The sequence below is a fragment of the Nerophis ophidion genome, linkage group LG04 (assembly GCF_033978795.1).
Source record: "Nerophis ophidion isolate RoL-2023_Sa linkage group LG04, RoL_Noph_v1.0, whole genome shotgun sequence".
Taxonomy (NCBI): domain Eukaryota; kingdom Metazoa; phylum Chordata; class Actinopteri; order Syngnathiformes; family Syngnathidae; genus Nerophis; species Nerophis ophidion.
Genome location: NC_084614.1, coordinates 8,391,071 through 8,417,544, shown reverse-complemented (window position 1 = coordinate 8,417,544; position 26,474 = coordinate 8,391,071). Strand labels below are relative to the sequence as shown.

The 26,474-nt window shown below is 52.0% G+C and overlaps 1 protein-coding gene across 1 annotated transcript in view; it reads left to right on the top strand.

Annotated features, from left to right (window-relative positions):
* The window catches only part of LOC133550852 (fibrocystin-L-like), an 80,907-nt gene that overhangs the window by 12,180 nt on the left and 42,253 nt on the right, over positions 1–26,474 (top strand). The window contains exons 6-18 of the mRNA XM_061896938.1: positions 907–1,017; positions 1,089–1,235; positions 1,314–1,438; positions 1,518–1,681; positions 1,765–1,937; positions 4,375–4,507; positions 4,576–4,853; positions 9,549–9,654; positions 9,757–9,864; positions 9,931–10,095; positions 10,159–10,280; positions 10,350–10,482; positions 23,919–24,111. Coding sequence (XP_061752922.1) covers positions 907–1,017; positions 1,089–1,235; positions 1,314–1,438; positions 1,518–1,681; positions 1,765–1,937; positions 4,375–4,507; positions 4,576–4,853; positions 9,549–9,654; positions 9,757–9,864; positions 9,931–10,095; positions 10,159–10,280; positions 10,350–10,482; positions 23,919–24,111 — 1,958 coding nt within the window. The remainder of the gene's footprint in view (positions 1–906; positions 1,018–1,088; positions 1,236–1,313; positions 1,439–1,517; positions 1,682–1,764; positions 1,938–4,374; positions 4,508–4,575; positions 4,854–9,548; positions 9,655–9,756; positions 9,865–9,930; positions 10,096–10,158; positions 10,281–10,349; positions 10,483–23,918; positions 24,112–26,474) is intronic.

The following is a 26,474-nucleotide window of genomic DNA, read 5'->3' as shown; positions in this document are numbered from 1 at the left end:
AGCGTTTCTGGATGTTGTTGATAAATGGCTCTGCTTTGCATTGTAGAGCTTTAACTTACACTTACAGATGTAGCAACCAACTGTATTTAGTGACAGTGGTTTTATGAAGTGTTCCTGAGCCCATGTGGCGATATCCTTTAGAGATTGATGTCGGTTTTTGATGCAGTGCTGTTTGAGTGATCGAAAGTCACGGTCATTCATTGTTGGTCTCCGGCCATGCCGCTTACGTGGAGTGATTTCTGCAGATTCTCTGAACCTTTTGATGATATTATGGAGCGTAGATGTTGAAATCCCTAAATTTCTTGCAATTGCACTTAGAGAAACGTTGTTCTTAAACTGTTTGACTATTTGCTCACGCAGTTGTGGACAAAGGGGTGTACCTCGCCCCATCCTTTTTTGTGAAAGACTGAGCATTTTTTGGGAAGCTGTTTTTATACCCAATCATGGCACCCACCTGTTCCCAATTAGCCTGCACACCTGTGGGATGGTCCAAATAAGTGTTTGATGAGCATTCCTCAACTTTATCAGTATGTATCGCCAGCGTTCCCAACTTCTTTGTCACGTGTTGCTGGCTTTAAATTCTAAAGTTAATGATTATTTGCAAAAAAAAAAATGTTTATGAGTTTGAAACCCATATTCAACTGAATATGGGTTGAAAGTGATTTGCAAATCATTGTATTCTGTTTATATTTACATCTAACACAGTTTCCCAACTCATATGGAAATGGGGTTTGTAGTATTGTTGCAAAATAGGTGTCCGTCTGTAATCGTGTCTGTGGACTAATTTTATTTCCACACACACATTGAGATACAGACACACAAATTAGTACACAGACACGGAAACTACTTCAATAATACTTCCATACACCGCTCGTTCAACGGCCGGTTTGTTCTGACTTTGCCCAGGTCCAGTGGGCTCTGGAGGACATGATGAAGGCCGAGTGTCCGGTTGAGATTCTCACCGAGGAAGGACGGGACGTGAAGTTCTTCGAGGACTACGAAGATGACCGGGACATGGTCAGTGATGAACCGCATCGTCACGACGGAATGATTCTTCGAAACGACATGACTTTTCTTGCCCGGCACAGTTCGGTGGCGCCAAAGGGACACGGGTTAAAAACGGTGCCTTCTGCGGATCGTGGTCGCTGGAGAATGCCGAGGTTCTTTTCAAGGACAGTTACAGGACGCGGTCTGGTGCGACCTACGGGGGCATTTCCCTGAAGCTGCATCCGACGGTACGATAACACACAAAGATGCTCTTTTGGAACGTTCAGACACTTTTCTAAAATCTCTTTCTTTCTTTGATCTTCCAGCTGTGCTTTGCACATAAGGGAATGCTCAAAGATGAAATTGGCGTTAAATTTACTTACATTGATGAAGAAGACCAAATCAAGACCAAGACGGCAGAGATCAAAGCCATCTTCACCAAAGGCTACAAGTCAGTGAAAATGGTCCATCCGGTAAATCTGGATTGGTCCAGACTATGGATGGTGACTTTGATGACTTGCTCTGCGCAGGTGGAGTTACAAGTGCGTGGACTTGCAGACGTCTCTGCAGACGGACTACATTGGAAGCACCTACACCGTCCTGGAGGTTTATCTCTACAAAGACGAGTCCGGCGAAGACTTCTACGTGGATGCCGTGCACATCGGCAAGAGGTCCACCACAGAGGAGGAATACGGTGTGCAGACGCATTGTAGTTCCATTCTGGCTGAGGTCCAGACCATACGTGACACTTCTCTGTCGCTTGGGTTCTTCGGGTAGCTGTTCCTGGCAAGAGGAGGCCGCCGCCGTTTGAGAGCACAGGTCTTGCTTTCGAGGAGATCTCTGTGGTGAAAGAGACCAACTCCAACGGGTCCCGGGTCAGTTTTGAGATCACAGCCACACCGCTGGACTGCGGCTTTGGGTTCCCCCTCATAGACGTTGGCTTCCTGCAGGTAATGGACCGACCGTTGCGAGAAAGTGAAGTGAAGTGAATTATATTTATATAGCGCTTTTCTCTAGTGACTCAAAGCGCTTTACGTTGTGAAACCCAATATTTAAGTTACATTTTTAAACCAGTGTGGGTGGCACTGGGAGCAGGGGGGTAAAGGGTCTTGCCCAAGGACACAACGGCAGTGACTTGGATGGCAGAAGCTGGAACCCTCAAGTTGCTGGCACGGCCACTCTACCAACCGCCCCAAGAAAGACTTGGATGATAACTAAACTAATTTAGATCATTCACTTGCGATGCCAGGATGAGATTTCAACAAGGTTTAGGTTTGAAGGCCATGAAAGGGAATTCAAACATGAGAAGAATAAGAACTGATACTGACACGCGCCTTCAGTAATGCGGACGCTGTACCGATCCGTTGTGGTGAAGAAGGAGCTGAGCCGGAAGGCAAAGTTCTCAATTTACCGGTCGATCTACGTTCCCATCCTCACCTATGGTCATGAGCTTTGGGTCATGACCGAAAAGATAAGATCACGGGTACAAGCGGCCGAAATTAGTTTCCAGGTCTCTCCCTTAGAGATAGGGTGAGAAGCTCTGCCATTCTAGAGGAGCTCAAAGTAAAGCGGCTGCTCCTCCACATCGAGAGGAGCCAGATGAGGTTCGGGCATCTGGTCAGGATGCCACCCGAACGCCTCCCGAGGGAGGTGTTTAGGGCACGTCCAACCGGTAGGAGGCCACGGGCAAGACCCAGGACACGTTGGGAAGACTATGTCTCCCGACTGGCCTGGGAACGCCTCGGGATCCCCCGGGAAGAGCTAGACGAAGTGGCTGGGGAGAGGGAAGTCTGGGCTTCCCTGCTTAGGCTGCTGCCCCCGCGACCCGACCTCGGATAAGCGGAAAAAGATGGATGGTTGAATGGACACGCTACAGTCTAACAAAGACACGCAGGGATGGTAGATACAGATACAAAAGCCAAAACCAGTGAAGTTGGCACTTTGTGTAAATCGCAAATAAAAACAGAATACATCCATCCATCCATCCATTTTCTACCGCTTATTCCCTTTCGGGGACGCGGGGGGAGCTGGCGCCTATGGCGACTTGTCCAGGGTGTACCCCGCCTTCCGCCCGATAGTAGCTGAAACAGAATACAATGATTTGCAAATCCTTTTCAATTTTTATCCATTTGAATAGTTTCTGGATGTTGTTGATAAACGGCTTTGGCTTTGCATTGTCGAGTTTTAACTTGCACTTACAGATGTAGCGACCACCTGTAGTTAATGGCAGTGGTTTTATAAAGTGTTCCTGAGCCCATGTGGTGATATCTGTTACACACTGATGTGGCTTTTTGACGCAGTACCGCATGAGGGATCCAAGGTCTGTGATATCAACGCTTTTGTGCAGGGATTTGTCCAGATTCTCTGAACCTTTTGATGATATTACGGAGCGTAGATGGTGAAAATCCCTCAATTCCTGGCAATAGCTGCTTGAGAAATGTTGTTCTTAAACTGTTGGACAATCTGCTCACGCATATGTTCCCACAGCTGGGCGGTATAGCTCGGTTGGTAGAGTGGCCGTGCCAGCAACTTGAGGGTTGCAGGTTCGATTCCCGCTTCCGCCATCCTAGTCACTGCCGTTGTGTCCTTGGGCAACACACTTTACCCACGTGCTCCCAGTGCCACCCACACTGGTTTAAATGTAACTTGGATATTGGGTTTCACTATGTAAAGCGCTTTGAGTCACTAGAGAAAAGCGCCTTATAAATATAATTCACACGTGTAATGGTATGGGGGGTGTATTAGTGCCCAAGGCATGGGTAACTTACACATCTGTGAAGGCACCATTAATGCTGAAAGGTCCATACAGGTTTTGGAGCAACATATGTTGCCATATCATGGGCGCCCCTGCTTATTTCAGCAAGACAATGCCAAGCCATGTGTTACAACAGCGTGGCTTCGTAGCAAAAGAGTGTAGTCCAGACCAGTCTCCCATTGAAAATGTGTGGTGCATTATGAAGCCTAAAATATCACAACGGAGACCACCCGGACTGTTGAAGGACTGAAGCAACTTGAGGGTTGCACGTTCGATTCCCGCTTCCGCCATCCTAGTCACTGCCGTTGTGTCCTCGGGCAAGACACTTTACCCACCTGCTCCCAGTGCCACCCACACTGGTTTAAATGTAACTTGGATATTGGGTTTCACTATGTAAAGCGCTTTGAGTCACTAGAGAAAAGCGCTATATGAATATAATTCACTTCACAGCTGCTTTTATAGCCAATCATGGCACCCACCTGTTCCCAATTAGCCCAATTAGGATGTTCCGAATAAGTATTTGATGAGCATTCCTCAACGTTCTCAGCTTAGACTGTTCAGTGATGCCGGTGTCCGCCATGATTGAGATTTTGGCGTGGCTTGAAACTCTTCCATTGTGTCTACTCTTGAAGAGGACCAACGGCAGCGAGGACTCGGCTGCGTTTCAGGAAGGTGCCGCCATCGTCACAGTGGCTCGCCCCCACAGAGCCACCCCGCCTCTGAACGGCACCTTCGGCGTGGAGATGAGTGGGCAGCGTGTTGAAGGTAGCCTCTGGGAACTCGTACACCCAAACTGCGTGTGAAGAAGTCACTGACCAGTTGTGGTTCCACAGGTCTGTCGGTGGACATCAGTCAGGAGGACCTGAAGTACGCCATGGAGGGGATCCCCGGGATGGGTCTGGTGGATGTGAAGTACACTGGAACCTGCAGACAGCCCAAGTGGATGGTGGAGTGGCTGACGCGGCCGGGAGACCAGCCCATGATGCAGCTCAACGCTTCTTTGGTCGTCGGCAAGGACGTGGTGGTCTGGGCCCGGGAGAGGAAGAAGGGAGGGCAGATGATGCGGAGCCTGACCGGAGACTTCTTCCGTGTCTGGGAAACCAAACCACAGGTACGACCTCCAGTGCTCCTGTTCTCTTTGGCGTCTGGTTTTGTTTAGTCACTCAAGCAGGGGTCACCAACCGGGGACCAGGTCGCCCGTAAGGACCAGATGAGTCGCTGCTGGCCTGTTCTAAAAATAGCTGAAATAGCAGCACTTACCAGTGAGCTGCTTCAATTTTTTAAATTGTATTTATTTACTAGCAAGCTGGTCTCGCTTTGCTGGACATTTTTAATTCTAAGAGAGACAAAACTTAAATAGAATTTGAAAATCCCCAAAAATATTTTAAAGACTTGGTCTTCACTTGTTTGGATAAATTCATTTATTTTTTTACTTTGCTTCTTATAACTTTCAGAAAGACAATTTTAGAGAAAAAATACAACCTTTTAGGATTTTTAAACACAAATACCTTTTTACCTTTTAAATTCCTTCCTCTTCTTTCCTGACAATTTAAATCAATGTTCAAGTATTTATTTTTTTTATTGTAAAGAATAATAAATGCATTTTAATTTAATTTCTTCATTTTAGCTTCTGTTTTTTCGACGAAGAAAATTTGTGAATTATTTCTTCAAACTTATTATGATTACAATAAAAAAAAAATATTCTGGCAAATCTAGAAAATATGCAGAATCAAATTTAAGTCTTATTTCAAAGTCTTCTTAATTTCTTTTAAAATTTGTGTTCTGGAAAATCTAGAAGAAATAATGATTTGTCTTTGTTAGAAATATAGCTTGGTCCAATTTGTTATATATTCTAACAAAGTGCGGATTGGATCTAAAACATGTCATCAAATTAATCAGGAAAAAATTACTAATGATGTTCCATAAAAATTTTCTTATTTTTTCAAAAAGATTCGAATTAGCTAGTTTTTCTTTTCATTTTTTTTCGGTTGAATTTTGAATTTTAAAGAGTCGAAATTGAAGATAAACCATGGTTCAAAATTTTATTTTCATTTTTTTCGTGTTTTCTCCTCTTTTAAGCCGTTGCCCACATCTGAGGTCCTCTCCAAGGTTTCTCATAGTCAGCATTCTCACTGGCGTCCCACTGGATGTGAATTCTCCCTGCCCACTGGGTGTGAGTTTTCCTTGCCCTTTTGTGGGTTCTTCCGAGGATGTCGTAGTCGTAATGGTTTGTGCAGTCCTTTGAGACATTTGTGATTTGGGGCTATATAAATAAACATTGATTGATTGATTGATTGAGAAATACCCATTTTTATATATATATGGATTTATTTATTAAAGGTAAATTGAGCAAATTGGCTATTTCTGGTAATTTATTGAAGTGTGTATCAAACTGGTAGCCCTTGGCATGAATCAGTACCCAAGAAGTAGGTCTTGCTTTCAAAAAGGTTGGTGACCCCTGCACTACACTCTAAATCTCCTGGAACGAGTCCTAGCGGTCTCAGGTGTACGTTGTGCCTCCAGGTGATCACAAAAACACATTAAGTCACTACTGGATTTGTGGCCGCTCCCATCTATTGTTGCGAATCTGAGAAATAGTCCCTTCCAAGAGCTTTTTTTCCTCTTTAAGAAGCCTGCTTTATTCCATGACTTTTGTGTTTGTGGGGTTTTACAGCTCCGGGAACACACCACTGATATGAGTGCCTAGTTAAGGTCGAGGAAAAACAAGCTTTTTTGGATGAGTTGAGGCACACTGAAATGGGTTTGGGACTCTCACGGATGCTTTAATGGGGCGGAAGCCTATCTACTTTTATTAGAAAAAGTCCATGGACTCGGGAAAGGCCTACTGAAAGCCACTACTAGCGACCACGCAGTCTGATAGTTTATATATCAATGATGAAATATTAACATTGCAACACATGCCAATACGGCCTTTTTAGTTTACTAAATTGCAATTTTAAATTTCCCGCGAAGTGTCCTGTTGAAAACGTCGCGGTATGATGACGCGTTCGTTTGACATCACCGTTTGCAGCGGACGTTTTTTTCCAGCCCGACGTCCAGAATACTGTGTAATTGCATAATTACACAGTATTCTGGTCATCTGTGTTGCTGGATCCTCTGCAATTTGTTCAATCAATAATGGAGACGTCAAAGAAGAAAGACGTAGGTGGGAAGCGGTGTATTGCGGCTGCCTTTAGCAACACAAAACACAGCCGGTGTTTCCTTGTTTAAAATTCCCGAAGGTGAAGCTTGCTGTGAACGGGACTCTCGCTGCTGTGTTGGATCCGCTTTGGACTGGACTCTCGCGACTGTGTTGGATCCATTATGGATTGAACTTTCACGGTATCATGTTAGACCCGCTCGACATCCATTGCTTTCCTCCTCTCCAAGGTTCTCATAGTCATCATTGTCACCAACGTCCCACTGGGTCATTATTGTCACCGATGTCCCACTGGGTGTGAGTTTTCCTTGCCCTTATGTGGGCCTACCGAGGATGTCGTGGTGGTTTGTGCAGCCCTTTGAGACACTAGTGATTTAGGGCTATATAAGTAAACCTTGATTGATTGATTGAACAGAGCAGTCAAGCGAACATGGTTCCCGACCACATGTCAACCGGCAGGTTTCGGTGAGAAAATTGTGCTAATAAGTCGGCTCTTACCCTAGACATGAGCGGAGCTTGCGTCCTCCTGCAGCTGCGGACAATAGAAGATTAAAATGAAATAAAAAAAATCGTTCTTAGCCTGAGCCCTGGAGAGGGGGTGCAGACTGAGGCCAAGGAAAAAAAAACAACCCATTAACATAGAACACATCCCTCTTACATGTGTGTAAGAGGGAAACATCAAAGAACACAGAGGACATTAAAGACATTAAAGCAGCAGATACAACCAGACACTTCTACATACAGCTACGAATAAAAAGTAAAAGAAACATATCCACTGTGGTGGCCTCTGCGGTGTTCCACGCCATCGTCAGCTGGGGTGGAGGGAGCATGGCCGGAGACAGGAGCAGACCCAACAAAGCAACCAAGACAGCCGACTCCACTCTCGGCCAATTTGAAATACCATCGTACTTAAAACATTCAGATTAGGGTTGTAAAAAAACAACAAAGTACCCTTTAACCCTGCTGGTGGTTATGGTCGGGTTGAATAGGTTCTGTAAACCTTCCCTACCTGTACTTGATTTGGATGAAAATGTCACCAAAATAGGGCAGCACGGTGGAACAGGGGTTTGTGTATGTGCCTCACAATACCAGGGTAGTCGTGAGTTCAATTCCGGGCTCGGGATCTTTCTGTACGGAGTTTGCATGTTCTCCCCGTGACTAAGTGGGTTCCCTCCAGGTACTCCGGCTTCCTCCCACCTCCAAAGACATGCACCTGGGGATAGGCCCCTCCCATTTCCAAAGACATAAACCTGGGGATAGGCCCTTCCACTTCCAAACACATGCACCTGGCGATAGGCCCCTTCCACCTCCAAAGACATGCACCTGGAGATAGGCCCCTCCCACTTCCAAAGACATAAACCTGGGAATAGGCCTCTCCCACTTCCAAACACATGCACCTGGGGATAAGCCCCTCCCACTTCCAAAGACGTGAACCTGGGGATAGGCCTCTCCCACTTCCAAACACATGCACCTGGGGATAGGCCCCTCCCATTTCCAAAGACATAACCCTGGGGATAGGCCCTCCCACCTCCAAAGACATGCACCTGGGGATAGGCCCCTCCCACTTCCAAAGACATAAACCTGGGGATAGGCCCTTCCACTTCCAAACACATGCACCTGGGGATAAGCCCCTCCCACCTCCAAAGACGTGAACCTGGGGATAAGCCCCTCCCACTTCCAAAGACATAAACCTGGGGATAGGCCCTTCCACCTCCAAAGACATGCACCTGGGGATAGGCCCCTCCCACCTCCAAAGACATGCACCTGGGGATAGGCCCCTCCCATTTCCAAAACATAAACCTGGGGATAGGCCCCTCCCACCTCCAAAGACGTGAACTTGGGGATAGGCCCCTCACACCTCCAAAGACATGCACCTGGGGATAGGCCCCTCCCACTTCCAAACACATGCACCTGGGGATAGGCCCCTCCCACCTCCAAACACATGCACCTGGGGATAGGCCCCTCCCACTTCCAAACACATGCACCTGGGGATAGGACCATCCCACCTCCGAAGACGTGCACCTGGGGATAGGCCCCTCCCACCTCCAAAGACATGCACCTGGGGATGGGCCCCTGCCACCTCCAAAGACATGCACCTGGGGATAGGCCCCTCCCACCTCCAAAGACGTGAACTTGGGGATAGGCCCCTCACACCTCCAAAGACATGCACCTGGGGATAGGCCCCTCCCACTTCCAAACACATGCACCTGGGGATAGGCCCCTCCCACCTCCAAACACATGCACCTGGGGATAGGCCCCTCCCACTTCCAAACACATGCACCTGGGGATAGGACCATCCCACCTCCGAAGACGTGCACCTGGGGATAGGCCCCTCCCACCTCCAAAGACATGCACCTGGGGATGGGCCCCTCCCACCTCCAAACACATGCACCTGGGGATAGGTTGATGGGCAACAATAAATGGTCCCTAGTGTGTGGATGTGAGTTGTCTGTCGAACTGTGTTGGCCCCGCGATGAGGTGGCGACTTTTCCAGGTTGTGCCCCGCCTTCCGCCAATGTGCAGCTGAGATAGGCTTCAGCACCCCCCTCGACCCTAAAGGGACAGGCGGTAGAAAATGGATGGATAGATGTCACCAAAATAATGTCTGAATTCCATAACCGAAGCTTTTCGGACTCTTGTTCACAGGTGGAGGTTTACATCAACGGCATTCCCTCCAAGTGTTCCGGAGACTGCGGTTTTCAATGGTCCGAGGCCAAGACCCCCGTGGTGAACGGAATCAGCCCCTCTAAAGGTGAGCGGTTCGTCCACTACCAGGGTCTTTTCAGTCAAACAGACAAGGACTTCAGAAACTGTTGGGGAAGATGGTTTCGTTAAATACGCCCGACTTTACCAGGATCCGTCGGACTTGGGACTCGTTTGACCGTCACCGGTTCCGACTTCGGCGACCAAAACGCCTCCATCACGGTGGGAGGAGCCGAATGTGTCGTGGAAGAGGTCTCGGGTGAGTTGGTGAAATGAAAAGGCTGACTTAAAGACACGACGCTAACCAAGCAGGTGTTCATTGCAGCTGACAGTCAAGTGTGCAGACTGGGCAGCGCCGGTGCCGGCACCGTCCCGGTGTGGATCAACTTCCCCTCACTGGGTCGTCCGCGCGTTGCGGCCGGCGGCGTTCTCAACTTCACCTACCAGCTCATCGTCTCCTCCTTCTCCCCGGTGTCCGGCAGCGTCGCAGGTGGAGCGTCACGGTGATACTGATGGTCAGAGCGGCGACCTAATACTTACACGTGTGTCCCAGGGGGAACGCTTTTGACGGTGACGGGCTTCGGCTTCAGCGGGAACGCCAGCGTCGCCGTGGGGGACGTGGCGTGCAGTGTGGTCCAAGCGAGTCACACGGAGCTAAAATGCAGAACACCAGCAGTGAGTCGGACAGGTTCCACCCCGTCTGGACCATGGAAGTTGTACCGTTGACTGTCTGTGTTCTTGCAGGGGACTGCCGGCTCGCACACGGTCGCAGTCCGCCTGGGCAACATGAGCGAGGCGGCGAGCGCGGCCTTCACCTACGACCTCGCCCTGACACCGCAGATCTCCGGGCTGAGTCCCCTGAAGACCTCCGTCTTTGGTGAGCCTCCCAGACCGAATCCATCATGTTTGTTTTTCAGGGTTTTGTTCTTTAAGGTCACATACAGTAGGGAAGGGGGTTCATATGGCCCCATTCGTCACGGTTTACCTGACACTTGAAACATGACAAATTGTGGGGGTGCACTATCCACTATGGCAGTAGAGTGGTAAATATCCGGCAATTCCAACTTTGACCACAGTGTCAGTTGCTATGAGGACAATATAATGTGTCGGTGGTCCTAGACGCGTGCGGACCAGACAGCATGACGTGTCGGTGGTCCTAGTTGCGTATGGACCGGACAATGTGACCGATCGGGAACGCACAATATGACGATTCGGTGGTCCTATGCTCTTGCGGACCGCAAAATATGACGTGTTGGTGGTCCTAGACACGTGCGGACCAGACAGGTTGTCCTAGGCGCGTGCGGACCAGATAATAGGACATGTTGGTGGTCCTAGACGCGTGCGGACCAGACAGTATGACGTGGCGGTGATCCTAGACTCTTGCGGACCACACAGGTTGTCCTAGACGCGTGCGGACCAGACAATACGACATGTTGGTGGTCCTAGACGCGTGCGGACCAGACAGTATGACGTGGCGGTGATCCTAGACTCCTGCGGACCACACAGGTTGTCCTAGACGCGTGCGGACCAGACAGTATGACGTGGCGGTGATCCTAGACTCTTGCGGACCACACAGGTTGTCCTAGGCGCGTGCGGACCAGATAATAGGACATGTTGGTGGTCCTAGACGCGTGCGGACCAGACAGTATGACGTGGCGGTGATCCTAGACTCTTGCGGACCACACAGGTTGTCCTAGGCGCGTGCGGACCAGATAATAGGACATGTTGGTGGTCCTAGACGCGTGCGGACCAGACAGTATGACGTGGCGGTGATCCTAGACTCTTGCGGACCACACAGGTTGTCCTAGACGCGTGCGGACCAGATAATAGGACATGTTGGTGGTCCTAGACGCGTGCGGACCAGACAGTATGACGTGGCGGTGATCCTAGACTCTTGCGGACCACACAGGTTGTCCTAGACGCGTGCGGACCAGACAGTATGACGTGGCGGTGATCCTAGACTCTTGCGGACCACACAGGTTGTCCTAGACGCGTGCGGAGCAGACAGTATGACGTGGCGGTGATCCTAGACTCTTGCGGACCACACAGGTTGTCCTAGGCGCGTGCGGACCAGATAATAGGACATGTTGGTGGTCCTAGACGCGTGCGGACCAGACAGTATGACGTGGCGGTGATCCTAGACTCTTGCGGACCACACAGGTTGTCCTAGGCGCGTGCGGACCAGATAATAGGACATGTTGGTGGTCCTAGACGCGTGCGGACCAGACAGTATGACGTGGCGGTGATCCTAGACTCTTGCGGACCACACAGGTTGTCCTAGACGCGTGCGGACCAGATAATAGGACATGTTGGTGGTCCTAGACGCGTGCGGACCAGACAGTATGACGTGGCGGTGATCCTAGACTCTTGCGGACCACACAGGTTGTCCTAGACGCGTGCGGACCAGACAGTATGACGTGGCGGTGATCCTAGACTCTTGCGGACCACACAGGTTGTCCTAGGCGCGTGCGGACCAGATAATAGGACATGTTGGTGGTCCTAGACGCGTGCGGACCAGACAGTATGACGTGGCGGTGATCCTAGACTCTTGCGGACCACACAGGTTGTCCTAGGCGCGTGCGGACCAGATAATAGGACATGTTGGTGGTCCTAGACGCGTGCGGACCAGACAGTATGACGTGGCGGTGATCCTAGACTCTTGCGGACCACACAGGTTGTCCTAGACGCGTGCGGACCAGACAGTATGACGTGGCGGTGATCCTAGACTCTTGCGGACCACACAGGTTGTCCTAGGCGCGTGCGGACCAGATAATAGGACATGTTGGTGGTCCTAGACGCGTGCGGACCAGACAGTATGACGTGGCGGTGATCCTAGACTCTTGCGGACCACACAGGTTGTCCTAGACGCGTGCGGACCAGATAATAGGACATGTTGGTGGTCCTAGACGCGTGCGGACCAGACAGTATGACGTGGCGGTGATCCTAGACTCTTGCGGACCACACAGGTTGTCCTAGACGCGTGCGGACCAGACAGTATGACGTGGCGGTGATCCTAGACTCTTGCGGACCACACAGGTTGTCCTAGACGCGTGCGGACCAGATAATAGGACATGTTGGTGGTCCTAGACGCGTGCGGACCAGACAGTATGACGTGGCGGTGATCCTAGACTCTTGCGGACCACACAGGTTGTCCTAGGCGCGTGCGGACCAGATAATAGGACATGTTGGTGGTCCTAGACGCGTGCGGACCAGACAGTATGACGTGGCGGTGATCCTAGACTCTTGCGGACCACACAGGTTGTCCTAGACGGGTGCGGACCAGACAGTATGACGTGGCGGTGATCCTAGACTCTTGCGGACCACACAGGTTGTCCTAGGCGCGTGCGGACCAGATAATAGGACATGTTGGTGGTCCTAGACGCGTGCGGACCAGACAGTATGACGTGGCGGTGATCCTAGACTCTTGCTGACCACACAGGTTGTCCTCGGCGCGTGCGGACCAGATAATAGGACATGTTGGTGGTCCTAGACGCGTGCGGACCAGATAATAGGACATGTTGGTGGTCCTAGACGCGTGCGGACCAGACAGTATGACGTGGCGGTGATCCTAGACTCTTGCGGACCACACAGGTTGTCCTAGACGCGTGCGGACCAGACAGTATGACGTGGCGGTGATCCTAGACTCTTGCGGACCACACAGGTTGTCCTAGGCGCGTGCGGACCAGATAATAGGACATGTTGGTGGTCCTAGACGCGTGCGGACCAGACAGTATGACGTGGCGGTGATCCTAGACTCTTGCGGACCACACAGGTTGTCCTAGGCGCGTGCGGACCAGATAATAGGACATGTTGGTGGTCCTAGACGCGTGCGGACCAGATAATAGGACATGTTGGTGGTCCTAGACGCGTGCGGACCAGACAGTATGACGTGGCGGTGATCCTAGACTCTTGCGGACCACACAGGTTGTCCTAGACGCGTGCGGACCAGACAGTATGACGTGGCGGTGATCCTAGACTCTTGCGGACCACACAGGTTGTCCTAGGCGCGTGCGGACCAGATAATAGGACATGTTGGTGGTCCTAGACGCGTGCGGACCAGACAGTATGACGTGGCGGTGATCCTAGACTCTTGCGGACCACACAGGTTGTCCTAGACGCGTGCGGACCAGACAGTATGACGTGGCGGTGATCCTAGACTCTTGCGGACCACACAGGTTGTCCTAAGCGCGTGCGGACCAGATAATAGGACATGTTGGTGGTCCTAGACGAGTGCGGACCAGACAGTATGACGTGGCGGTGATCCTAGACTCTTGCGGACCACACAGGTTGTCCTAGGCGCGTGCGGACCAGACAATACGACATGTTGGTGGTCCTAGAAGCGTACGGACCAGACAATACGACATGTTGGTGGTCCTAGACGCGTGCGGACCAGACAGTATGACGTGGCGGTGATCCTAGACTCTTGCGGACCACACAGGTTGTCCTAGGCGCGTGCGGACCAGATAATAGGACATGTTGGTGGTCCTAGACGCGTGCGGACCAGACAGTATGACGTGGCGGTGATCCTAGACTCTTGCGGACCACACAGGTTGTCCTAGGCGCGTGCGGACCAGATAATAGGACATGTTGGTGGTCCTAGACGAGTGCGGACCAGACAGTATGACGTGGCGGTGATCCTAGACTCTTGCGGACCACACAGGTTGTCCTAGGCGCGTGCGGACCAGATAATAGGACATGTTGGTGGTCCTAGACGCGTGCGGACCAGACAGTATGACGTGGCGGTGATCCTAGACTCTTGCGGACCACACAGGTTGTCCTAGACGCGTGCGGACCAGACAGTATGACGTGGCGGTGATCCTAGACTCTTGCGGACCACACAGGTTGTCCTAGGCGCGTGCGGACCAGATAATAGGACATGTTGGTGGTCCTAGACGAGTGCGGACCAGACAGTATGACGTGGCGGTGATCCTAGACTCTTGCGGACCACACAGGTTGTCCTAGGCGCGTGCGGACCAGACAATACGACATGTTGGTGGTCCTAGACGCGTGCGGACCAGACAATACGACATGTTGGTGGTCCTAGACGCGTGCGGACCAGACAGTATGACGTGGCGGTGATCCTAGACTCTTGCGGACCACACAGGTTGTCCTAGAAGCGTGCGGACCAGACAATACGACATGTTGGTGGTCCTAGACGCGTGCGGACCAGACAGTATGACGTGGCGGTGATCCTAGACTCTTGCGGACCACACAGGTTGTCCTAGATGCGTGCGGACCAGACAGTATGACGTGGCGGTGATCCTAGACTCTTGCGGACCACACAGGTTGTCCTAGGCGCGTGCGGACCAGATAATAGGACATGTTGGTGGTCCTAGACGAGTGCGGACCAGACAGTATGACGTGGCGGTGATCCTAGACTCTTGCGGACCACACAGGTTGTCCTAGGCGCGTGCGGACCAGACAATACGACATGTTGGTGGTCCTAGAAGCGTGCGGACCAGACAATACGACATGTTGGTGGTCCTAGACGCGTGCGGACCAGACAGTATGACGTGGCGGTGATCCTAGACTCCTGCGGACCACACAGGTTGTTCTAGGCGCGTGCGGACCAGATAATAGGACATGTTGGTGGTCCTAGACGCGTGCGGACCAGACAGTATGACGTGGCGGTGATCCTAGACTCTTGCGGACCACACAGGTTGTCCTAGACGCGTGCGGACCAGACAGTATGACGTGGCGGTGATCCTAGACTCTTGCGGACCACACAGGTTGTCCTAGGCGCGTGCGGACCAGATAATAGGACATGTTGGTGGTCCTAGACGAGTGCGGACCAGACAGTATGACGTGGCGGTGATCCTAGACTCTTGCGGACCACACAGGTTGTCCTAGGCGCGTGCGGACCAGACAATACGACATGTTGGTGGTCCTAGAAGCGTGCGGACCAGACAATACGACATGTTGGTGGTCCTAGACGCGTGCGGACCAGGCAGTATGACGTGGCGGTGATCCTAAACTCTTGCGGACCACACAGGTTGTTCTAGGCGCGTGCGGACCAGATAATAGGACATGTTGGTGGTCCTAGACGCGTGCGGACCAGACAGTATGACGTGGCGGTGATCCTAGACTCTTGCGGACCACACAGGTTGTCCTAGACGCGTGCGGACCAGACAGTATGACGTGGCGGTGATCCTAGACTCTTGCGGACCACACAGGTTGTCCTAGGCGCGTGCGGACCAGATAATAGGACATGTTGGTGGTCCTAGACGAGTGCGGACCAGACAGTATGACGTGGCGGTGATCCTAGACTCTTGCGGACCACACAGGTTGTCCTAGGCGCGTGCGGACCAGACAATACGACATGTTGGTGGTCCTAGAAGCGTGCGGACCAGACAATACGACATGTTGGTGGTCCTAGACGAGTGCGGACCAGACAGTATGACGTGGCGGTGATCCTAGACTCTTGCGGACCACACAGGTTGTCCTAGGCGCGTGCGGACCAGACAATACGACATGTTGGTGGTCCTAGAAGCGTGCGGACCAGACAATACGACATGTTGGTGGTCCTAGACGCGTGCGGACCAGACAGTATGACGTGGCGGTGATCCTAGACTCTTGCGGACCACACAGGTTGTTCTAGGCGCGTGCGGACCAGATAATAGGACATGTTGGTGGTCCTAGACGCGTGCGGACCAGACAGTATGACGTGGCGGTGATCCTAGACTCTTGCGGACCACACAGGTTGTTCTAGGCGCGTGCGGACCAGATAATAGGACATGTTGGTGGTCCTAGACGCGTGCGGACCAGACAGTATGACGTGGCGGTGATCCTAGACTCTTGCGGACCACACAGGTTGTCCTAGGCGCGTGCGGACCAGATAATAGGACATGTTGGTGGTCCTAGACGCGTGCGGACCAGACAGTATGACGTGGCGGTGATCCTAGACTCTTGCGGACCACACAGGTTGTCCTAGGCGCGTGCGGACCAGATAATAGGACATGTTGGTGGTCCTAGACTCTTGCGGACCACACAGGTTGTCCTAGGCGCGTGCGGACCAGATAATAGGACATGTTGGTGGTCCTAGACGAGTGCGGACCAGACAGTATGACGTGGCGGTGATCCTAGACTCTTGCGGACCACACAGGTTGTCCTAGGCGCGTGCGGACCAGACAATACGACATGTTGGTGGTCCTAGACGCGTGCGGACCAGACAATACGACATGTTGGTGGTCCTAGACGCGTGCGGACCAGACAGTATGACGTGGCGGTGATCCTAGACTCTTGCGGACCACACAGGTTGTCCTAGGCGCGTGCGGACCAGATAATAGGACATGTTGGTGGTCCTAGACGCGTGCGGACCAGACAGTATGACGTGGCGGTGATCCTAGACTCTTGCGGACCACACAGGTTGTCCTAGGCGCGTGCGGACCAGATAATAGGACATGTTGGTGGTCCTAGACGAGTGCGGACCAGACAGTATGACGTGGCGGTGATCCTAGACTCTTGCGGACCACACAGGTTGTCCTAGGCGCGTGCGGACCAGACAATACGACATGTTGGTGGTCCTAGACGCGTGCGGACCAGACAATACGACATGTTGGTGGTCCTAGACGCGTGCGGACCAGACAGTATGACGTGGCGGTGATCCTAAACTCTTGCGGACCACACAGGTTGTTCTAGGCGCGTGCGGACCAGATAATAGGACATGTTGGTGGTCCTAGACGCGTGCGGACCAGACAGTATGACGTGGCGGTGATCCTAGACTCTTGCGGACCACACAGGTTGTCCTAGACGCGTGCGGACCAGACAGTATGACGTGGCGGTGATCCTAGACTCTTGCGGACCACACAGGTTGTCCTAGGCGCGTGCGGACCAGATAATAGGACATGTTGGTGGTCCTAGACGAGTGCGGACCAGACAGTATGACGTGGCGGTGATCCTAGACTCTTGCGGACCACACAGGTTGTCCTAGGCGCGTGCGGACCAGACAATACGACATGTTGGTGGTCCTAGACGAGTGCGGACCAGACAGTATGACGTGGCGGTGATCCTAGACTCTTGCGGACCACACAGGTTGTCCTAGGCGCGTGCGGACCAGACAATACGACATGTTGGTGGTCCTAGAAGCGTGCGGACCAGACAATACGACATGTTGGTGGTCCTAGACGCGTGCGGACCAGACAGTATGACGTGGCGGTGATCCTAGACTCTTGCGGACCACACAGGTTGTTCTAGGCGCGTGCGGACCAGATAATAGGACATGTTGGTGGTCCTAGACGCGTGCGGACCAGACAGTATGACGTGGCGGTGATCCTAGACTCTTGCGGACCACACAGGTTGTCCTAGACGCGTGCGGACCAGACAGTATGACGTGGCGGTGATCCTAGACTCTTGCGGACCACACAGGTTGTCCTAGGCGCGTGCGGACCAGATAATAGGACATGTTGGTGGTCCTAGACGCGTGCGGACCAGACAGTATGACGTGGCGGTGATCCTAGACTCTTGCGGACCACACAGGTTGTCCTAGGCGCGTGCGGACCAGATAATAGGACATGTTGGTGGTCCTAGACGCGTGCGGACCAGATAATAGGACATGTTGGTGGTCCTAGACGCGTGCGGACCAGATAATAGGACATGTTGGTGGTCCTAGACGCGTGCGGACCAGACAGTATGACGTGGCGGTGATCCTAGACTCTTGCGGACCACACAGGTTGTCCTAGACGAGTGCGGACCAGACAGTATGACGTGGCGGTGATCCTAGACTCTTGCGGACCACACAGGTTGTCCTAGGCGCGTGCGGACCAGACAATACGACATGTTGGTGGTCCTAGACGAGTGCGGACCAGACAGTATGACGTGGCGGTGATCCTAGACTCTTGCGGACCACACAGGTTGTCCTAGGCGCGTGCGGACCAGACAATACGACATGTTGGTGGTCCTAGAAGCGTGCGGACCAGACAATACGACATGTTGGTGGTCCTAGACGCGTGCGGACCAGACAGTATGACGTGGCGGTGATCCTAGACTCTTGCGGACCACACAGGTTGTTCTAGGCGCGTGCGGACCAGATAATAGGACATGTTGGTGGTCCTAGACGCGTGCGGACCAGACAGTATGACGTGGCGGTGATCCTAGACTCTTGCGGACCACACAGGTTGTCCTAGACGCGTGCGGACCAGACAGTATGACGTGGCGGTGATCCTAGACTCTTGCGGACCACACAGGTTGTCCTAGGCGCGTGCGGACCAGATAATAGGACATGTTGGTGGTCCTAGACGCGTGCGGACCAGACAGTATGACGTGGCGGTGATCCTAGACTCTTGCGGACCACACAGGTTGTCCTAGGCGCGTGCGGACCAGATAATAGGACATGTTGGTGGTCCTAGACGCGTGCGGACCAGATAATAGGACATGTTGGTGGTCCTAGACGCGTGCGGACCAGATAATAGGACATGTTGGTGGTCCTAGACGCGTGCGGACCAGACAGTATGACGTGGCGGTGATCCTAGACTCTTGCGGACCACACAGGTTGTCCTAGACGCGTGCGGACCAGACAGTATGACGTGGCGGTGATCCTAGACTCTTGCGGACCACACAGGTTGTCCTAGGCGCGTGCGGACCAGATAATAGGACATGTTGGTGGTCCTAGACGCGTGCGGACCAGACAGTATGACGTGGCGGTGATCCTAGACTCTTGCGGACCACACAGGTTGTCCTAGACGCGTGCGGACCAGACAGTATGACGTGGCGGTGATCCTAGACTCTTGCGGACCACACAGGTTGTCCTAGGCGCGTGCGGACCAGATAATAGGACATGTTGGTGGTCCTAGACGCGTGCGGACCAGACAGTATGACGTGGCGGTGATCCTAGACTCTTGCGGACCACACAGGTTGTCCTAGGCGCGTGCGGACCAGATAATAGGACATGTTGGTGGTCCTAGACGCGTGCGGACCAGACAGTATGACGTGGCGGTGATCCTAGACTCTTGCGGACCACACAGGTTGTCCTAGACGCGTGCGGACCAGATAATAGGACATGTTGGTGGTCCTAGACGCGTGCGGACCAGACAGTATGACGTGGCGGTGATCCTAGACTCTTGCGGACCACACAGGTTGTCCTAGACGCGTGCGGACCAGACAGTATGACGTGGCGGTGATCCTAGACTCTTGCGGACCACACAGGTTGTCCTAGGCGCGTGCGGACCAGATAATAGGACATGTTGGTGGTCCTAGACGCGTGCGGACCAGACAGTATGACGTGGCGGTGATCCTAGACTCTTGCGGACCACACAGGTTGTCCTAGGCGCGTGCGGACCAGATAATAGGACATGTTGGTGGTCCTAGACGCGTGCGGACCAGACAGTATGACGTGGCGGTGATCCTAGACTCTTGCGGACCACACAGGTTGTCCTAGACGCGTGCGGACCAGACAGTATGACGTGGCGGTGATCCTAGACTCTTGCGGACCACACAGGTTGTCCTAGGCGCGTGCGGACCAGATAATAGGACATGTTGGTGGTCCTAGACGCGTGCGGACCAGACAGTATGACGTGGCGGTGATCCTAGACTCTTGCGGACCACACAGGTTGTCCTAGGCGCGTGCGGACCAGATAATAGGACATGTTGGTGGTCCTAGACGCGTGCGGACCAGATAATAGGACATGTTGGTGGTCCTAGACGCGTGCGGACCAGATAATAGGACATGTTGGTGGTCCTAGACGCGTGCGGACCAGACAGTATGACGTGGCGGTGATCCTAGACTCTTGCGGACCACACAGGTTGTCCTAGACGAGTGCGGACCAGACAGTATGACGTGGCGGTGATCCTAGACTCTTGCGGACCACACAGGTTGTCCTAGGCGCGTGCGGACCAGACAATACGACATGTTGGTGGTCCTAGACGAGTGCGGACCAGACAGTATGACGTGGCGGTGATCCTAGACTCTTGCGGACCACACAGGTTGTCCTAGGCGCGTGCGGACCAGACAATACGACATGTTGGTGGTCCTAGAAGCGTGCGGACCAGACAATACGACATGTTGGTGGTCCTAGACGCGTGCGGACCAGACAGTATGACGTGGCGGTGATCCTAGACTCTTGCGGACCACACAGGTTGTTCTAGGCGCGTGCGGACCAGATAATAGGACATGTTGGTGGTCCTAGACGCGTGCGGACCAGACAGTATGACGTGGCGGTGATCCTAGACTCTTGCGGACCACACAGGTTGTCCTAGACGCGTGCGGACCAGACAGTATGACGTGGCGGTGATCCTAGACTCTTGCGGACCACACAGGTTGTCCTAGGCGCGTGCGGACCAGATAATAGGACATGTTGGTGGTCCTAGACGCGTGCGGACCAGACAGTATGACGTGGCGGTGATCCTAGACTCTTGCGGACCACACAGGTTGTCCTAGGCGCGTGCGGACCAGATAATAGGACATGTTGGTGGTCCTAGACGCGTGCGGACCAGATAATAGGACATGTTGGTGGTCCTAGACGCGTGCGGACCAGATAATAGGACATGTTGGTGGTCCTAGACGCGTGCGGACCAGACAGTATGACGTGGCGGTGATCCTAGACTCTTGCGGACCACACAGGTTGTCCTAGACGCGTGCGGACCAGACAGTATGACGTGGCGGTGATCCTAGACTCTTGCGGACCACACAGGTTGTCCTAGGCGCGTGCGGACCAGATAATAGGACATGTTGGTGGTCCTAGACGCGTGCGGACCAGACAGTATGACGTGGCGGTGATCCTAGACTCTTGCGGACCACACAGGTTGTCCTAGACGCGTGCGGACCAGACAGTATGACGTGGCGGTGATCCTAGACTCTTGCGGACCACACAGGTTGTCCTAGGCGCGTGCGGACCAGATAATAGGACATGTTGGTGGTCCTAGACGAGTGCGGACCAGACAGTATGACGTGGCGGTGATCCTAGACTCTTGCGGACCACACAGGTTGTCCTAGGCGCGTGCGGACCAGATAATAGGACATGTTGGTGGTCCTAGACGCGTGCGGACCAGACAGTATGACGTGGCGGTGATCCTAGACTCTTGCGGACCACACAGGTTGTCCTAGACGCGTGCGGACCAGACAGTATGACGTGGCGGTGATCCTAGACTGTTGCGGACCACACAGGTTGTCCTAGGCGCGTGCGGACCAGACAATACGACATGTTGGTGGTCCTAGAAGCGTGCGGACCAGACAATACGACATGTTGGTGGTCCTAGACGCGTGCGGACCAGACAGTATGACGTGGCGGTGATCCTAGACTCTTGCGGACCACACAGGTTGTCCTAGGCGCGTGCGGACCAGATAATAGGACATGTTGGTGGTCCTAGACGCGTGCGGACCAGACAGTATGACGTGGCGGTGATCCTAGACTCTTGCGGACCACACAGGTTGTCCTAGATGCGTGCGGACCAGACAGTATGACGTGGCGGTGATCCTAGACTCTTGCGGACCACACAGGTTGTCCTAGGCGCGTGCGGACCAGATAATAGGACATGTTGGTGGTCCTAGACGAGTGCGGACCAGACAGTATGACGTGGCGGTGATCCTAGACTCTTGCGGACCACACAGGTTGTCCTAGGCGCGTGCGGACCAGATAATAGGACATGTTGGTGGTCCTAGACGAGTGCGGACCAGACAGTATGACGTGGCGGTGATCCTAGACTCTTGCGGACCACACAGGTTGTCCTAGACGCGTGCGGACCAGACAGTATGACGTGGCGGTGATCCTAGACTCTTGCGGACCACACAGGTTGTCCTAGGCGCGTGCGGACCAGATAATAGGACATGTTGGTGGTCCTAGACGCGTGCGGACCAGACAGTATGACGTGGCGGTGATCCTAGACTCTTGCGGACCACACAGGTTGTCCTAGACGCGTGCGGACCAGACAGTATGACGTGGCGGTGATCCTAGACTCTTGCGGACCACACAGGTTGTCCTAGGCGCGTGCGGACCAGATAATAGGACATGTTGGTGGTCCTAGACGAGTGCGGACCAGACAGTATGACGTGGCGGTGATCCTAGACTCTTGCGGACCACACAGGTTGTCCTAGGCGCGTGCGGACCAGACAATACGACATGTTGGTGGTCCTAGAAGCGTGCGGACCAGACAATACGACATGTTGGTGGTCCTAGACGCGTGCGGACCAGACAGTATGACGTGGCGGTGATCCTAGACTCTTGCGGACCACACAGGTTGTCCTAGACGCGTGCGGACCAGACAGTATGACGTGGCGGTGATCCTAGACTCTTGCGGACCACACAGGTTGTCCTAGGCGCGTGCGGACCAGATAATAGGACATGTTGGTGGTCCTAGACGAGTGCGGACCAGACAGTATGACGTGGCGGTGATCCTAGACTCTTGCGGACCACACAGGTTGTCCTAGGCGCGTGCGGACCAGACAATACGACATGTTGGTGGTCCTAGAAGCGTGCGGACCAGACAATACGACATGTTGGTGGTCCTAGACGCGTGCGGACCAGACAATATGACGTGGCGGTGATCCTAGACTCTTGCGGACCACACAGGTTGTTCTAGGCGCGTGCGGACCAGATAATAGGACATGTTGGTGGTCCTAGACGCGTGCGGACCAGACAGTATGACGTGGCGGTGATCCTAGACTCTTGCGGACCACACAGGTTGTCCTAGGCGCGTGCGGACCAGATAATAGGACATGTTGGTGGTCCTAGACGAGTGCGGACCAGACAGTATGACGTGGCGGTGATCCTAGACTCTTGCGGACCACACAGGTTGTCCTAGGCGCGTGCGGACCAGACAATACGACATGTTGGTGGTCCTAGACGCGTGCGGACCAGACAATACGACATGTTGGTGGTCCTAGACGCGTGCGGACCAGACAGTATGACGTGGCGGTGATCCTAGACTCTTGCGGACCACACAGGTTGTCCTAGGCGCGTGGATGATAAATACGTGTCATTGATCCTTTTAAAGTTGGAAGCAAACACATCTAAAACTGTGTCAGTCTGCAAATCTGGAAACCTAGGAAAAGTACTACTAAGAAAACTGCGGATCTAAAAAGCTGTTGCCTGGGTACTGAGTCCACCTGCTACTCGCATTACCGGCATTAGCACGCACAGCCGATAATTGTACACGTAACCCTGGGAACTTGTTGTTCTTGCACACGTGACTCCGCAATTGTCGATGCCTTGAAAAGACGAGCGTCTTATCTCTCGTTACGTTGTGTTTCCACGCAGCGTCCTATGTTATTATTCCGCACAATAGACTGGAGATTCCTGTTCAGACAAAGAAGCTGACAAGTGCTCATTAGAATGCGAGTGGAAAAACTAGAAGATTAACGCTCCTGTTTGGGTCTCTGGTCAGGACGGCGCCTTCTCACCATCCTGGGCTCCAACCTGGGCGACCGAGCCAATGGCAGCGCCGTGTACGTGGGCATGAGGGAGTGCGCCACCGAGGAGTGGGCGTCAACAAGCGTCACCTGCGTCCTGCCCGTGCTGCCCCCCGGCCTGCACAGAGTGGACGTCCTCGTCGGGGACAATGGCTACCCCCAGACCAGGTGGGACCTCTGCTGAAAATACTGCTGTCGCTCGCCGGAGCGCTGGGAAAAAAATCGATTCCATCCCTGTTATTTATTCCGATACGATATCAGTTCATCATTTTCAACAATGTAATACACTTTTCCACCAATCGCGGCAGTAATGACAATATCAAACAGGCAGAAAAAGTCTGGCGCTAAAATCATAGAGACGTTTCTTAAGCGCAAAAAATACGACTAAAGGGGTGAATCTGAAATTTCATTTGCACTTTCATTTCCTTGATAGTTGAATCAAACATACTCATTATACTTAATTAGTTTATTTTAGCACAACTTAAATGCAGCTGGGATAGGCTCCAGCAACACCCAGAAAATGGATGTATGAATTGATGGATACCGTATTTCCTTGAATTGCCACCGGGGCGCTAATTAATTTAAAACCTCTTCTCACTCCGGCACTTACCAAAGGCATGCAGTAAAACTTTGAGTGTGATGTAAGGATGCTATCATGAAAAGCAGATTAAATTTAAAAAAAATGTTACTATGGTCTTACCTTTACTTATGAATAAAGTCCATGCCAGCTCCTTCTGATCAAAAGCATCGATAACTTGTTTATAGAAGTCTTCCTTATCTTTCTTCAGTTTTAAAAATCTCTCTGTCTCGATGGAGATCTTCCTTTATTACCTCCTGCTTCGATTGAAAGTCCAGTTTAGAAAACTGCTATCAGTTAGCTCGGCTCGTCACCTGCGGGCGACGACAGAATTAACCTCGAACAACTCCCCCTCCCGTTCTGCTCCGTGGGTGATCTCTTTATCCCACCGCTGCCACCATGAAGTGTTATTGTATAAATAATACACTGGGTATTTAGGACTGGAACATGCTTTATTTCAGCCCGGTTGTTTACATTGCCAGCATAGGAGTAGTGGTGTTACATCCTAAAAGGTCCGTCGTGCACCCCACCGCGTCATATCCGTCCCCAGCACATATCACGTCACTCGTTGTCACTTCTTCTGCAGCCGAGTAGTCGCAAGAAGGATCACTAGCGCCCTCTACCACCAGGAGACGGGAGTCATTTAATGACTAATGTTTGACACACGCAGCTACGGTATATTAATAAAACATAGCTGCTTACTGTTCTTTTTAGCATATTCAATAGCTTGGACCTTAAGTCATACTGAATAGCTCTTAATCTTCTTCCCTTTATGCGATTTCAAATTACCGGTATTGAAATCAGCCTCCTCCATTTTGAAAATGATGACAGGGGAAGTGTCACTCGTGATGTCACGAGTTTGACCCGGCGGTAGTTCAAGGAAATACGGTAATTGTACTGTATGTAAAAAAAAAAATCTATGAGTCACTTTTTATGCAGTATATTTGGTTGTTTTCTCCTCAACCTGACCTTGGTCCAAGGTTTATGTGCTAAATAAATACCACACGGTTTCATACCATTTGACAATTGCTATAGGTGGGTTATATATATAATTATTGAACCCGATTAAAATCAAGAATAAGATTACTAATTCAGTGTTAATGTTTAAGTAGGACCCGGGCCCCTCTGTAGTGGAAAAATTGAGCCCTGAGATCAAAAAGTTCAAGAACCCCTGGACCACTGTAAGCACATTGTCAGATCCCTGCGTTGACATTTTAACCTGGGGTCCAACCTTGTGATTTACAGAACCGAGGCAAGGCACCCCTCTAAGTCCATAGCCTTTTTGTTTTGTGGGATGTCCCAAATAAGTGTTTGATGAGCATTCCTCAACTTTCCTCAGTCTTTTTTTAAACTTGTTGCAGGCATCAAATTCCAAATGAGCTAATATTTGCAAAAAACAACAACAGTTTTCCAGTCTGAACATTAAGCATCTTGTCTTTGAAGTCTATTCGGTTTAATATAGGCTGAAAAGTATTTGCAAATCATTGTATTCTGTTTTGATTTACCATTTTCACAACGTGACAACTTCACTGCTTTTGGGGTTTGTACAATAGTCAATGCCAGACGGTAAGAACGTGTGAATGATCATTTCAAGATCCAATTTTGACAACATACCTCTCACCTTTGAGACGTTTCTAAGGCGATAAAACGGGTATTTTGGTCAGTTGATGACTGACTCTCCAAAGACTTTGGCTGATCAAACACAACCGCAAGGTTTCTGAGGCTGGTTTTAACTGATGCACCCAGAGTACCAAGGGAGTTCTTGATCAGGAGGTTCTTTTTACCGGGAACAATGATCAAAGTTTCTGTTTTGATGGAATTCGAAGACGACCAGTTTTTGTTACGAGAGACACATTCCGAGAACTCTGATAAAGGAGCAATACAGTAAAATGTCATTGATAAGCCACGGATCAAGCGACCAAGAGACAGGTACGGCCCCTCCGTACGTCGTATT